Source organism: Gracilinanus agilis, chromosome 3, assembly GCF_016433145.1.
Source record: "Gracilinanus agilis isolate LMUSP501 chromosome 3, AgileGrace, whole genome shotgun sequence".
In the NCBI taxonomy this organism is placed as follows: Eukaryota; Metazoa; Chordata; class Mammalia; order Didelphimorphia; family Didelphidae; genus Gracilinanus; species Gracilinanus agilis.
In genome coordinates this window covers 280,732,514-280,748,537 of record NC_058132.1, presented here as the reverse complement: position 1 = coordinate 280,748,537, position 16,024 = coordinate 280,732,514, and the positions used below count along the sequence as shown (strand labels likewise).

The following is a 16,024-nucleotide window of genomic DNA, read 5'->3' as shown; positions in this document are numbered from 1 at the left end:
GAGGAAGGAGGGAGGGAGAGGACGAGGCGCGTCCCCGCGGCGGGGGCGCGCCCTCGCGCGGGCTGCCGGGATCGCTCGCCGCCGCTGTGGTAATGTCCGCCATGTTGGCCATGGCGCAGGGAGCGGATCGGGCGGGCGAGCGGCGGATCTAGTGTGTGGAAGCGGCCGCGGGCGGCGGTGGGTTGTTTTCGGGCGGGGTGGGCGCCCATGCTGTGGACGGGGGCAGTGAGGAGGAGGAGGAGGAGCGGGCCGGCCGTGCTGCACTGAGGAAGGAGGAGGAGGCGGCGGGAGCCCTCCCCCCCCTCGCCCGCCCCGCCGCCGCCGCCGCCGCCGCCCGGGCTGTTCCTGTGAGGCGGGGAGACAATGAGTAAACTCTCCTTCCGAGCGCGGGCGCTGGACGCCGCCAAACCGCTGCCCATCTACCGCGGCAAGGACATGCCCGACCTCAACGACTGCGTCTCCATCAACAGGGCCGTGCCCCAGATGCCCACCGGGATGGAGAAGGAGGAGGAATCGGTAGGGACTCGAGTGTTTATTATCCCCCCCACCTTTCCCTCCTCCCTCCCCCCCTCCCCATTGTCAGTCGGGCATCGCCATTCACGGAGCGCTCTACGCACGCTGGAGGGCGCAGCCGCTGCTCCGCCGCATGGGACCATACGCCGGCGGAGTAGCGTAAACTCTCTCCGGCAGCGCAGAGCTCTCCGCGGCCGCCATGTTGTTGCGTCCCAGTGTTGTGATTAGCTCGCCGCGGCGCTTACGCTGCCGTATGGGGGCCTTGCCGTAAGCGGCGTCTAGGAATGGCGCAGGGGGATGCGCTGGCCGCTCTTGGCGTAGTGCCTCTTGCTCGTTTATGCGCTGGGGGCCTTTGGGGCCAGAAAGGTTTGTTTTTCGTTTTGGGTTTTTTGTGGGGGGGACTCATTTCTTTACCCCCTCCCCCTTTTTTGGGGGGTTGTTGCTGCAGCGAGTTTCCTTTTATGTTTTAAAATTACTTTCGGGAAGTAGAACGAACTCAAAACAAACATCCTTTTTATTCCTGCAAGATAGTCTTCCTCCTGCTCTTCTCTTCCCTTTTCTCTTCCCCTCCACCCCCACCTCTCATCTTCCCATCCTCGGTGCAGCAGGAAAATGTATTCCGTAGTGCAGCATTGCAGGGGGTGGGGGGAAACGGGACGACGATGGCGACGACACGGGGACCACTAAAGTGCAGCCTGCAGTATTGCAGAAAACCGGTCAATATGCAAAGGCAGACCTACTCTTTTATAATGTTGTTTTCATGGTAGCTTAAGAGATACGTAGTCGTTCTATGGTATCCTTCAATTCGAGGCAGTGCATTTTAAGTGGAATACACGCTTCCCCTTGTGGTACTTGTTAGGGAGGGTCCCTGCTTTTTTCATTTTGAGATTTGACATTTCGGTGGTAGAAACCATTTTCTCAGGAATACTAAGTTGTGGATTGTGGCAGTGCCTTTTTGGGTCTGCATACTTTTATTGTTTATGGGGGCTTACTTTTTCACCCGGTTTAATTTCAGCTGGCTTGATGCTGGGTGTTTATGACCCCTCGAGTGGTATTACTTGCATGCGGAGTTCATAGTAACTGCACCCTCAAGAATTTCTTCAATGAACCTACTTCCCCGCCTCATTGTCAACCCCTGGTGTGTGTGGATTGGTTCTCCTGCCTCTGTGGCTGTCAAAAGAAGGCTTGCATCTCTGTGATTGGTTTCCTCCTTTGACTATTAATATTGCAGGAAACGCTTTTATGTCTTTGATTGGCTGCTCATGGTTCTGACCTCATTGTATTGCCCTGTTATTACTCCTTTCCAGCTGTGATTTAATCACATCTCCCTTTAGAATTTGAATTACTGACTTACACTTTCATTTGAAAACTTGATGGGGTTTTTTTTTTTACTTCTGAATACAGCTTTCCTTTGTGATCTTGGAGAATATATTCTCCAATTTAAAAAAAAGAAAGCTAGACAAATAGTTGCCTATGGGACTAGCATTTAAAACAAAAGTTCTGGACCTGATTCTGAATTACTTTCATTTTGTCAGAGATAGGCATTTGATCTGTGTATGGGAGATCTCTGGTGAGAAAACTCTTTTTATTAATTAAAGTTGACACTTTTTTCTGCACTGTACAATCTTAAGGAGTTGCCTAGCACACCAAGAAGTTAAATGACATAGCCAGGATCACACGACCAATATGTGTCAGCAGCAGAACGTGACTCCAGGTCTTGCTGACTCGGTTCACTATCCACTACACCCTCCTGCTTCATTATAGTTTATTAAACTTTTAATTTTAAGAATTTTTATAACTAATCTTTGATCTTGTAAGATTAAATTTCTGTAGGTACCATAGACACCTTTTTAAGCTTTTGAAAGACAAGTATGAAATGAATCTATTTTTACATAATTAGTGTAGTAAAAAGCTTTGGTTTAAAATTTAAGAGATTTGAATTGAGGGTCTGAAGATGATATTGATTTTATATATATATATATATCTGAACCTGGACAAATTGCTTTACTTTTTCTAGGTTTCACTTTTCTTCATTAATAAAAGTGAAGGATTTATTTTAGATAATAGATTTAGCTTATTCATTCTGTCCTGTTCATATCTTTTTGGATCCTGATTTTTGTCATGTACAAATTATTTCACAATATTTCGGAGATCATTAGTTCAATCTGAAAAAAAAATCTTTTCTACAACATCTGAGAAGTGGTCAGCCTTTGCCTAAAGATCTCATGTTGGGGAATGTCAGCCCTTCTACTTTGAAATACCTCTAATTGTTAAGAAGTTTTTCTTTAAATCAAACCAAAATTTGTCCCTTTATAACTTATAGCCATTTTTTTCTTGGTTCTGTCTTCTAGGGACAGAGGACATAAACATACTCCTTGTCTACATGACAACCTTTCATTTGAAGCTATCTATCCTATAACCTCTAAGTATTTTCTTTTCCAGAGTAATTATCCCAGTTCCTTCAACTGATTTTTATGTGGCATGATGTTGTGAACTCTTCCTATCTTTGTTACCCTCCTCTGGACACTCATAGGGTTATTATTAACATCCTTTCTAAAATGCTTTATTAGCATCTATTAGTCTATTCTCACCCTCTTTTCTTTTTCCCTCTCTCCCTTTCTTCCTCCCACTCAATTCCAGGAAACTTCCTCTGCCAATCCAGATTGTCACTTTCTTTGGTTGTATACTCCTAGATAATTGCCTCAGGGATTCAGTTTAAGTGGTATTAGTAAGGTTATGGCCTCTATTTGTAATTTATGTAATATCTGTCTTAATGAAGTCTACTAGCACAACTGTTTTTGGGTACCCTGTCTAAAAAATCACTTTCAGCTCTAAAAATCTTCAGCTCAATTAATATTTTGGTTAGATATTTTTGGTATTAATGATGCATCAGAGCTTTTGTGCTTATTAACTACTTCCTTCCTAAAATGTGATACTCCCAAATTGGGAGCAGTCTTTCTTAGGCTAGTTAACTATAGGATAGAGATTGGACCTATCATCTCATTGGGAACTCCTGGTTGGAAAAAAGCATCCTCTATTAATGTAGATGGACACCTTTTCTGTAACTTATAGTTTTAGTTACTTAGAACACTTAAAGATGAGTTGTGACTCTCCCAAGGTCAGAAAGCTAGTTTATGCCAGAGATGGAACTTGAATTCAGGTCTTCTTGACTCCAAGGCCATCTCTCAATCCACTAGTCAGTAGACATTTATTAAGAACCTTTTATATATCAGGTACTCTGCTTAGTGCTGGAGATACAAAGAAAGGCAAGAGACAATGTCCGTTCTCAGGGAGTTTACAGTCTTACGGAAAAAAGAACATATGAAAAAACCATGTGCAAAGTAAGCTAGATGTAGGATAAATTGAAGATAGTTAACAGAGATAAGGCACTAAAATTAAGAGGATTCAGCAAAGATTTCTTGTAGAGAGTGGAATTTTAGCTGGGACTTAGAGAGGGAGCAAGGGGAAAATCCAAAGGCAGAGATGGGGAGAGAAAACATTTCAGAGACAGCCACTGAAAATGCCCAGCCTGGAGATGAAGTGTGTCTTAGTGGAGAAATAGCAAAGAGGCCAGTGTCACCAGATCATAGAATACATGGCAGGGTGTAAGATGTAAGAAGACAGGAAGAGTGATGGTGGTGTTAGGGGGTGGATTGTGAAGGGTTTTGAATGCCAAACCAAGGATTTCATAGTGGAGTGGAGGTTGGACTGGAGTGGGGAATGACTTGACAGTGAGGCTACAACAGACTTTTGCAGTAGTCTGAGTATAAGGTGATGAGGGCTTATACCAGAGTTGTGGTAGTGACAGCAGAGGAGAGAAGACATATGGGAGAGACATTTATCTATATAATATACATATAATACAGAAACATGCTTATATATAGTATAACTTGTTAAAGGTTAACAGTGGGTTTTGACAACAGATTATTACATAAAGAGTAGAAGGGAGAAAAGTAAAGAGTCAGGGTGACTGGTAGAATGTCGATACCTCAACACTAATAGGGGAGTTAGGAAGAAGGAAGAGCTTGGTGAGAGTGGAGAGAAGATAAAAAATTCAGTTTTGGAAGTGTTGAGTTTGCAATGAGTATGAGACATCCAATTCAAGATGTCCAGTAAGCAATTGGAGATGCAAAGCATGGAGTTCATCAGAGAGTTTAGTGTTGGATGGTTAGATTTGAGAATCATCAGCATAGAGTGCTATTTATTTAGATCCATGGGAGTTGACGAGATCATCAAGAAATAGTAGAGAAAAAGACAAGAAGAGGGCTCAGGATAGAGCTCTGGAGGATACCTACCTTTAATGTCATCTGGGTGTTAAATGGACAGAGATACGACAAAAGAAACTGTGTTTAGGTAGGAGAAAAATCAGGAGTGGTATCCAGGGAGCCTAGAAAGAAGTGGAGTATCATAAAGAAGGTGATCAACAGTGTCAAAGAATGCAGAGAGGTGAAGAAAGATGGGGATTGAGAAAAGGCCATTGGATTTAGCATTTAAGAAATAATTTAGTAATTTTGGAGAGAGCAGTTGTGGTTGAATGTTGAGGTTGGAAGTCAGATAAAAAGAGTTACAAGAATGAGAGGAAAAGAATTGGAGCCTCCTATTTTAAATAATTTTCTCAAGGAGTTTAGCCACAAAAGGGAAGAGTTATGAAATAGTAGATGGTAGCTAGTAGGAAGATTGTTTTTTTGCTTTTTTCTTTTTTTTAAAGAATGAGCGAATATGGCCATATTTCTAGAGAGGGGGAAAGCAGCCAGTGAAAGAGATTGAAAATTTGTAAGAGATTAGGGATGCTAGCGGGAGCAGTCTTCTGGAGAAGAAGAGATGAGATGCATTGGGGATTTTTCTTTTTAGCTATTCAATTCATACATAAATATTGACTTATATTTTCAAGGAATTGTGTACCTCCTAATGACAATATTGGAAATTCTTTTTAGTAGAGTAGAAGTTGTGAAGCTGTGGTGTTAATTGTCAAACAACTGGTTTGTGGTTGTCATTGACATGTTGGCTGTGGCCATTTGTGCATACTCATACAATTGCTGCTACTTTCTCCAGAGTCCCTGAAAATCTGACCTTTAGCTACTTAGAAGTTTGCTTGAATCAAGATGTGAAGTTATTTGTAAATTCCATACTCTGTGTTCCAGAAGAGCAGGGCATACTAGCTTGGTCCTTTAAAGAATTCTGTTTCTTAAAAAAGGGACAATTTAAATTGTTTCCAAAGAATATGCTAGCTATAGGATTTTAGAACTTGTAGAAACCTAAGAATGCATCTTTTTTCACTCACCTCATTTTGCAGATTAGCAAACTGATGTCTGGAGAAGTTGAGTGACTTTTCCAAGGTCACCTGACTAGCACACAAATGAGCTGAGCCTATATCTCTTGAGTTCTTTCTAGTCTGGTGTTCTTTTATCCCTCAGGTTGTTGCCATGGTAAAATGAGATTGTTTATGTCAAAATATTTTATATAGTGCTGTAAAAATGTAAGATATGATTATTAGTATTAGATTTGATGCTTTTTTGCTTTTAATTTGTGGAATCTAGCAGAACAACATACCATTTTTTATTTAGAATTACTCATGTGTATATGAAGAAAACTCAATCAGGAAGACTAATTAGAAATTTTAATCCTTGTTTATTTTTATTTTAGCAAGGAGAATTTTATTAAAAAAACATTTTTAAACCTTCATCTTCTCTCCTAGAGTGGTTACTAAGTATTGTTTCCAAAGCAGAGCAGTAATGGCTAGGCAATTAGGGTTAAGTGACTTGCCCAGGGTCACATAGCTAGGACATTGTGTCTGAGGCCAGATTTGAACCCTGGTGGACTTTTATCCAGGCCTGTTTCTCTATCCACTGAGCCACTTATCCTGCCCTTATTTTTGATGCTTGCTTTTATAAAGCCATTATTGCTTTACTGTCTGAGTAAATGATGTAAATTTTACATGTGTTAGAATTACACATTTGTTGCATTGCAACTAACATTTAAAACTTTTAATGGATACATGTTCTCATCCATGTGCATGCATTTTCCTCATTAGTTTAGATTCAACTCAGCCATACCTTCTGATCCAGCCTCATTCTTATCTATGTCTTTTATGGTTCTTCCACAGAGGGCCATACTGTGGATGGATGTTTTTTAAAATATTGTAGACAATATTCATATATTTTGTCCTCATTTTTTACCACATGATCAACTTGTTTTTTACTTTCTGCATATAGGTGCAATATATGCTTAGTTTCATAATTGCCTAATGGACAAGAAGTAAATAGGTGTGTATATCTAATTTCATAACCATATCTGATGAACAAGAACTAAATCACATTTTTCTTGTACAGTAAAGTTTATTTTATGTGAAATTGCAGAGAAATATAGATTCTACATGGCCATTCCAGATATTTTGATAAAAATAAAATTTTTTTTCATTTATACAAATTTCAGTAGGTCACTGTTTAAACAAGACAATTGATTTATCTGTCCAAATATAGGATTTAGCACTGAAATTCTGAATCTCCTGAATCTTTTGTTTTTTTTTTTTTTTTTTTTGACTCAGAAAGTGCAACCTATAGCGTAGAGAACTTTTTACCACTTTACTCCATGTTCTCTTCTCACATTGCTGTACAATAATAACTGATATTCATAATAATGGTGCTTAGGCACTGCAAGGTCCCCAACTTGCTTTTTGAATTAGATAGATTTTTAAATTGTTTCCCAAAGTTTTATCCTTAAGTATTTAGTTGCATTTTAATTCGCCAACTTTACATTAGTCTTATTATTCAGTTACCTTGAAATTGATGCTGAATGTGTGTTCAGTGCTATTTTCTTAGCAACACAACACCAGCAGTGAGAAGTAATTGATCCTTATTTGTATAGTTTCTCCCTAGTACTGGCAACATTGTGGTTATATGAGTAATTGTTAGCTAGTATGTCTCAAAGCGTATATTGAAGGAAATAGGAAGTATGTGGAAAGCATTGTTTTACTTTTTTTTTTTTTGAACTTTTCAAAATACCTTTACATTAATTGTTTCTGGAACACAAAACAATCCTGCTGTTAAAGGCTGGGGCAGGTAAGAATCATTCCCATTTTAAAGAAGAGGAAATAGTGCAGTGAAGTGAAGTATACTTCATATTTATATATAATATATTATAGTTCGTTATACAGTATGTAACAATAATTCATGTTTATAATAATGTAAATAGGAAATGCAAATTCTCAAAGTAGAAACCAGGTCTCCTGATTCCTAGTCTTACCATTTTTCCAGTTTAGTGTCTTATGTATAGATAATTCCAAGAGGTTCATGATTTTTTCCAGGAAGAGAGAGCTCTAGATAAAGTGATCAAACACAATAAATAGGAAGGTTCTATTAAGTTTGATGACTGGAGGATATGATTTTAATACTATATTTTCTCCTGTGTCTGCAGCTCTCTCAGTGCCATTTTCATCAATTCTGAATACAGCCTTATGAAAGATTTTAGATAGTTTAACTGAAGCTTATTTAGTGATGCCTGGGAGATTGGACTTTGGTGAATATGTCCATCATTCCCATTTCCCTTTGGACATCACAGATCTCAGAAAAAAAGAAATTTGGAATATTTCATGAATCTGTTCTATGTAAAGGTGAAAATTAATGGTTGGACAATAATTTTGTGAAATTATGTGGTCACCAATATTTATTATATCTCAAGTCAAAATTATTTACAGATATTTACAAAATAGGAAACAATAAAGTAGAGAAATGTGAAGAGGTTAGAGAGGTTATCTATCCATATATCAACCTAAATGTTTACTCCAGGTCTGCTTAATCCAGGCAGAAATTAATTAGCTATCAACCAGGAAGGCTGGTGGTGAGTAACACCTCAGCCTCCTCCAATATGGAAGCTAGTCTCTTAGGAAACTAGGAAAGGAGTCAGCCTTTCACTCACCCAAGGAGGTAGTCCAGGAGTTAGAGTCTAAGTTGAAGCGAGCTCCAAGCCCATGATCTAAGCCACACTCTTTAGCGAAGCTCCCTCAAATATTCTCTCCAGGCAAAAGACTATCTCCAGAAGACAATCTCTTCAGACTTATCTTCTCAAAGACAATCTGCTCTGAGGGAGTTTAGGGCTTGCTTTTATGGTGACTTTTTGTCCCTGTCCCTCTTTATGGGGGCCAGTCACAGTTTCCAAATTGTCTAGTACTGCCCAGGGGGCAGTGTCTATGCGATTGAATTTTTTCAGTACTTTTAAGAGACATTAGTAGAATAATTCCAAAATCTGTTCCCTGTCACTTAATGTTACATAGGAGACATTTTTAGAATTACAGGCCTCACTGTATGACTTTACAGACTTATCTTTTTAAACACATTTAAGTTCATACTTGAGTGTATTTTAAATATTTTATCTCTATTGTAGGGTTTAATATAGAAAACTTCACATAATGGATACATTCCTGAAAAAGTTGTTCATTAATTGGTTATTTAAGAACTTATTCATGTTTTAAATTAATTTGAATATATCAAACATAATTCATTCTTCACTCTATTCAGAATTATTTGTATTGGCCTTTATCAAAAAAATCTAAACTGTGGTTTTTGGTGTTTTCTGTTCTTAAAGAGCATATAGTCTAATTACTGAGATGAGATATGAAATGTGTCAGTCAAAATACCAAGTAGTTGTATACAATGGTTTATGAGACTTGGTTTTCTTGTTATAGGAGGAATGGTTGAAAGAACTATGGACTTGCAACCTTGGGGATTGGGTTTGGGGAGTGGGAAGGGAGATGTGATAGCTGTCTTCTAGTCAATATTTGAAAGGCTGTCATGTGGAAGAAGGGCTATAACTTTTTTTTCCTCCAGAGGACAAAACTAGAAGAGATGTGTGTGGGGGGGTACTTTCAGAGTTGTAATTTAGGCTCGATGTCCTGAAAGCCTTCCTAAAAATTGAGAGCAATCCAAAAGTGGAATACATACATCTTGGAGGTCTTCAAACAAAGGCTGAACCAATGACTTGTTAGGTATTATATGGAAATTATTTCTGGGAATAGGTTGGTCTGAGCCAAGTGGGAGTTTGCTTACCTGTTCCTGGGAAGCCAAAGGCCTGTTTCCAGCTATCTAGTCATTCAAGCATCTCTCCAACTTTGTCAACTATTTGTATTTCTGTGTCCTGAGAGAGTTTCCTGACATCTGTGAAGAGAAGTTGCCTGCATGCCAGTAGTCTGAGTGTGAGAAAAGGCCTGAAGCCATCTTGGGTGCAGCCAAAAGAGAGTTTGATCCCTAAGATAAAGGGATCAACCTGACTACCTGGAGTGACTATTTAATCTACACTAAGGAGTATCTGGGAGGATTAGAAGCACAGGTGAGAGTTAGGGGGTTTTCATGGCTAGTTCAGTGTAATCAAATTAGCATGAAGAAAAACGAAGACTGTCTCTTTAGAGACCCTTAGAACGGGGGTGGGGTGGGGTGGGGTGGGTGGTGGTGGTGTTAGAATAGCTAGAAACCATTAGCTTAGGACATCCATACCTAATCTTCCCTTCCAAGTGACCCTGTTTGAAATAAACCTTTGAATTTGTTTTTCTAATCTGCCTGAGAGTTGGTTAAGCACACTGAGCTCAGAGGTGGCCTATTCTCATTGTGGGATACCTTCAACTTTGGTATCTCACATTAACAACAACTAGCAGTCAGATAACTTATTTTAGTTGGTGGAAATCTCTTCTAAGCCCAACATTCTGTGAATAATACAAATAAATACTGAAGTAGTTCTGAGGAAATGTAAATTATTATGAATTGGGATGGTCTGGGAAGGCTTCTAGGAAGTGGATCTTCAGCCAGGTTTAGTAGGATTTTAGAATGGGAGGAGAAACCTGTAGATAAGCATAGAAAGAAAAATGTTTTATCTTTGAGAATAGTGGGAGATAATGTTAGAAAAGGGAAAGCATTGAATCCTAGGTTGAGGAATATTTAATCCTGGAGACATAGGGGAATAATTTGTTACTGAGGAGAGAGGAGGGACTTAATGGAAAAAAATTACGGCATTTCCCTTTTAAAAATATAATTATTCTACCATTTATCTTTGTTTTAGATAAAAGATTGATTAAAATTTGATTAAGGGTAAAAGTCTAGAGATTTGTTTACAAGTTTTCCTAAAAGTGGAACATACCTATATTTTTATCACTGGAATCCCTTAAAGGCAACCAGAATTTGGTTTTGGTTTTATAACATTTAGTGTGATATTTTAATGTTTTTATACTTTATTATTAAGTATTAAATAATGTTATCAAACTTGTATAGTAATATATGATATGGTACAAACATAATGTATAGCCAATAGACACATATGACATACATATACATGACAATACAATATATAGATCTAGACCAACACTTATTTTGCAGATGAAGAAACAGATATAAAGAGATGAAGTTCTAAAAAAATGGACAAGCCCATCAGAAACATATAGAAGAAAATAGTCACCTAGTCTTTTTTTTTTTTTAACCCATATCTTTTGTCTTAGTTGCAATTCTAAGACAAAAGAGTTGTATAGGCTAGACCAGTGATGGTGAACTTTTTAGACTGAGTGCTCAAACTGCAACCATGTGAGGAACCCCCCCTGCTCCCCTTACCCCAGACAAGGGAAGGAGGAAGCAGTCCCATTGGGCTGCTGAACAGAGGGATGAGAAATGTCCTCAGGCTTGCTCTAGCACAGGTGCCAGAGGTTCACCAACATGGGACTAGGCAATCTGGATTAAGTGTCTTGCCTAGGGTCACACAGCTAGGAAGTGTCTGAGAACAGATTTGAATCCTCCATCCTCCTGACTCCAGGTCTGGTGCTCTATCTACTGTACTACCTAGTTGTCCCCAGTAACCTCATCTTTTATAAACTAAAAGACCTTTGCTACTGAGAAAACTGGAAAACAATCTGGAAAGGAATTAATTATATATCAACATTTGACACTATATCAAGTTTAGCTTCAAATGGATACATGATTTAGGCATAAAGGGTGGCATCATAAACAAAGTAGAAGAATAAGGAAGAGATGGATAAGGAAAGATTTGCTGGCCAAACAAGAGAGAGAGAGGATCACAGAAGACAAAATGGATGATTTTAATTATATAAAATTTTAAAGTTTTTACATAAAATCAGTATAGCTAAAACTAGGGAAACATAACTGGGAAAATATTTATTGACTTGTAAGTGGCCCAGCCAGTACCTCAACTTAGATCTTTTGTCTTTAAGACTTGCTGCTCTTTCTATTCTACTACTCTGCTGCATAAGTTTGTATCATATAATATGGCACTTAATCTTGTGCCATTTTGTGATGTTTGTTGTTTCATGTGTATTAGTCTTATCTTTCCAACTAAATAATAATCTCCTAAAGCAGGGATTATATCTCATGCTTCATTTTCACCTGCACTTAGCACCATGATTTGTTAATATCACAGACTCGATACATACTTATTTAAGTGACTCTCTTACTATAATAAGGTGTGTTATATTTGTCCCTTGTCTTTATGTAACATATGGTTCTACATCTGTACCGGTTATAAAACTTTGTTTTGCTTTAAGAAATGAATATGGATCAGATTTCATTTAAATTTGATTTTAGCAATATTAATATATAATTTGATAGATAGCTACTCATACTTTGTACCCTATAGTAGGTTGTCTGGAGAAAAGTTTTGACATGAAAAGGGAGCAATAGAAAATTCAATTTGTGGCGCCAAATTAGGTATTGATAAACTGGTCGGGTATATAATTAACATCAAATTAGAGTGAGACCAACATAGAAATGAGTATAGTTCTATGCATTTGTTTAAAATGTACATTTTATACACATCACTTGAGTTAGAGACAGCATGTGGTAGTTAATAATTGGCCCTTAGAGTCAGTATGACTTGTATTTAATTCTTTCTGCTGTTTCTGAGAAACTCTCTTAAGATTATAAATTACTGAACCATTTCAGATCTGCTTTAATAGAGAGAGTTTTCTCAATGGCAGCTCCCTCTCTGGATTTTAAATTACAGGTCCAGATCAAAAATACATAAGAAATCTATGCCCTGTGTTGTGAAGTATACAAAAGAAGTGAATGACATCACCTGTGCCTCCAGAGCTTACATATAGGAAACATTTAAAGTATAATATGGGAATAAATATAATTAAGTGCTAAAATATGCATGTTCTGGAATGTTATAAGATAAAACAATCAATGTGACCTGTGCACTTGGGGAAGTGGAATTTAATTTAAATCTTGAAGGAAAAGTAGGTTTTAGATAGTGAGTATTGGGAAGTATATATTACTGATGGTTTGATGGTGGTAGTGAGGAGAGACTTGATGAACATAGACCTGAGTTGTAATAAGATAAGACGGGTATGAGATATGGAATACCTTGTGAAACGTTTTGCAAATGTAATTGATGAAGCTTTTGTGAAACCTGATCTTTGATTATTCCTTGTCTGTCCTGTGTTATAGTTGAACATATTCCAAATCCAGACATTCCATTATATGATTCCAGTTCTTTTCTGTCTGGTGCTTTGAAGGTAGATCACAACCTAGATTTTAAAATTGCTTCTTGGTTGCCTGTTACATTGTTCTATTTTCCTATTTACCCATGCTGGAAATTCTCTTAATGTCATTCAGTTAGCATTGTTGAGGAAGGAGAGAGAGATGAACTATTCAATTTAATCAAATAACATTTATTTAGTACTTACTATGTGCCAAACTTAGGAGGAACAAAATATGGAACAATAAAATATCCCTAAAATGTTTAAAAATATTAAAAGAATATCTTAGAATTTTGTCTTATTTAGAAGTACTGTAGAAAAATACTCTAGAACAGGTTAAATTTTTTCCCCTAATGAGCCCCTTAGGATGTCTGGTGAAGCCTTCCTTTTTGGAATGAAGCCCCTACTTGGAAAAGTTTTTATAGGATTGCAAAGGAAACTACTTATATCAAAATAATTATCAGAATATTAAAAAAGCAGTTTTATAGATCCCAGTTTAAGAACTCTTATCCTAGAAGGACAAAGATAGAACTTGACTACACATAATTTTAGTCAAAATTTTGAAAAGCAGTAGAGAGAATACTGGCCTCAGAACTAGAAGACTTGAGTTTCCCACTCCATTCTCTCAAATGTATTGACTGAGGTGGTAGGCAAATTGCTTAATCTCTCAGTTCTTTAGGTAACTTTGAAACCATCTAAGTTACTGAGAAGGTGCTGACCTGCCTTAGTAGAGGGGGTTTTCCCATTTAGATTTTCACTGTAACAGGTCCATTACTTTTCTCTGTTTCTATGTGCTTAGGTGTTGTACTAAGTGCGGAGGATACAAAGACAACTGTGCTGGGGATACAAAGACAATAAAGCATTTGTTCTTCAAAAGTTGTTTACAGTCTGTTGGACCAATACAGTGTAATACAAATAAATGCAAGTAAAAATAAAGTTTGTACAAAGTAATTTTAAGAGGGAGAGAATATGTTAATAACTAGTAGTGGGGAGGAATCAGGAAAGCTCTTGCGTAGGAAGTGGTATCCATTCTACTTTGAAGAAGGTAAGGATTCCCCCCCTTGGAAGTGAAAAAGTGCATTCTAGACATGTGCAGAAACACTGAGGCAGAGATATATTGATAGATGTGGACAACAGCCTGGTACTGTTCATTTTTATTGGAATATAGTATTGTGAAAGGGAAGGGCTGGAATAAAACTGGAAAGGTAGTTGGGAACCATATTGTGGAGGACTTGAATTACCTTAGGAATTTGTATTTCATTTTCTAGGCAATAGGGAGTCACTGAAGAATTTTTTCTTTCTTAAAGTAAGTTGACTACGTGGTCATATCTGTTTTAGATATATCAATTTGACAACTGTATGGAGGACGGATTGGAGAGGGGAGAGACTGGAGGCAGGGAGACCAACTAACAGGAGACAGGAAGACCACATGGATGGATAAGTAGAAAGGCTGCATAAACAGACACTTGGCTGTCTTTCTGCCTACTCATCTTTTTCTCTTAACTTTTTATTTTATTAAAAAAATTTTTTAATTTTATGGACATCTCATTTTTATGTAACCTTTATTTCTAAATCTCTCTCTCCCCTTTTCTATCTAGGGAGCCAGCCCTTGGAACAAATAATTTTTTTTAAAAACTGAAAATAAAAGCAGTTAAACTTTATATTAGTATATTAGTCAAAATTGATAGGATGTCCAAAGTTCCACATCCACGTCCCCCCACTTTTGGTAAGAAAGGAGTACAGTTCTAGCTTTTTATTTTGTGCCTTTTGTGGACAGAAAAGCTAACAGTGATTACAAAAAACTTCAGCAATTCTATATCTGTACTTCCTGTGTTATATACCTGTGTATAAATACATATACCTGTGTATATATCATTCATTTTCTTTTTTTTTTTTTTTTAACCCTTAACTTCTGTGTATTGGCTCCTAAGTGGAAGAGTGGTAAGGGTGGGCAATGGGGGTCAAGTGACTTGCCCAGGGTCACACAGCTGGGAAGTGTCTGAGGCGGGATTTGAACCGAGGACCTCCCGTCTTTAGGCCTGACTCTCAATCCACAGCGCTACCCAGCTGCCCCATCATTCATTTTCTCAATGAAGAGTGCTCAGTAATTTTCATTTTTGTTATTGTGGGTTTTGAGCTTTTTTTAAATTAAAAAAAAATTTTTTTAATAAGTACCAATCCTCAGAGAGCTGAGACCCTATGGGGGGCCCTGTCCTCATGGGAAGAAATTGGTCAGAGGGATCAGCTTATCCCTGAGCTTGTGCCTCCTTTGATTGAAGGAACATTTAGTCTAGAGGAAGAACATTTCTCTAGAAAGTCCAATCTCTATCTGCTGCTCATTCTTTGAGTTTTTTTTTTTTTTTTTTTTTTTTGCATTAGAGTTTTCAATTATCTTTGCTATATGGACAATCAAGAATGACAAGGACTAAATTGAAAACCCCACATAAATTTTAAACCTTAAGGAGGAGAACTTTAGAATATTAGATGTTCTACAAATGCAAAAATCGGTTCCTGAAAAATTGAGTTGGTTGTATTGGATTTATTGTTTACTCATAAGTTAAGTGCTGGACCAGTTAGGTTTTCTTCAAACCTAATGCTTCACCACTCCCTCCTGGAGGACTTAGCTCTTTTTTTTTTTTTTTTTTTTTTTTTTTTAACCCTTACCTTCCGTCTTGAAGTCAATACTATGTATTGGCTCCAAGGCAGAAGAGTGGTGAGGGCTAGGCAATGGGAGTTAAGTGACTTGCTTAGGGTCATACAGCTAGGAAGTGTCTGAGGCCAGATTTGAACCTAGGACCTCTTGTCTCTAGGCCTGGCTCTCAATCTACTGAACCACCTAGCTGCTCCTAGGAATTAGCTCTTGAAGATGACTATTTTGCATGTTCTATTAGATTTTAGTGTTTATTAATTCAGTAATGGGGAATGGGAAATAATGCTTTGAGGGATAATAGTCTCAACAGTTCTTTCTAGCAAACTGAGCTATGAGCTGCATGGTAAGCATGTGAGAAACCCTTGAAAGCTGAGACAAATGTTCCTCTGTATTGA

The 16,024-nt window shown here is 37.9% G+C and overlaps 1 protein-coding gene across 2 annotated transcripts in view; it reads left to right on the top strand.

Annotated features, from left to right (window-relative positions):
• Window positions 1-128: 128 nt before the first annotated feature.
• Window positions 129-16,024, top strand: part of EPC2 (enhancer of polycomb homolog 2) — a 191,222-nt gene continuing 175,326 nt past the window's right edge. For both annotated transcript variants that reach the window (XM_044669886.1, XM_044669885.1), the window contains exon 1: window positions 129-516. In XM_044669886.1, coding sequence (XP_044525821.1) covers window positions 364-516 — 153 coding nt within the window. In that variant the 5' untranslated portion in view covers window positions 129-363. The remainder of the gene's footprint in view (window positions 517-16,024) is intronic.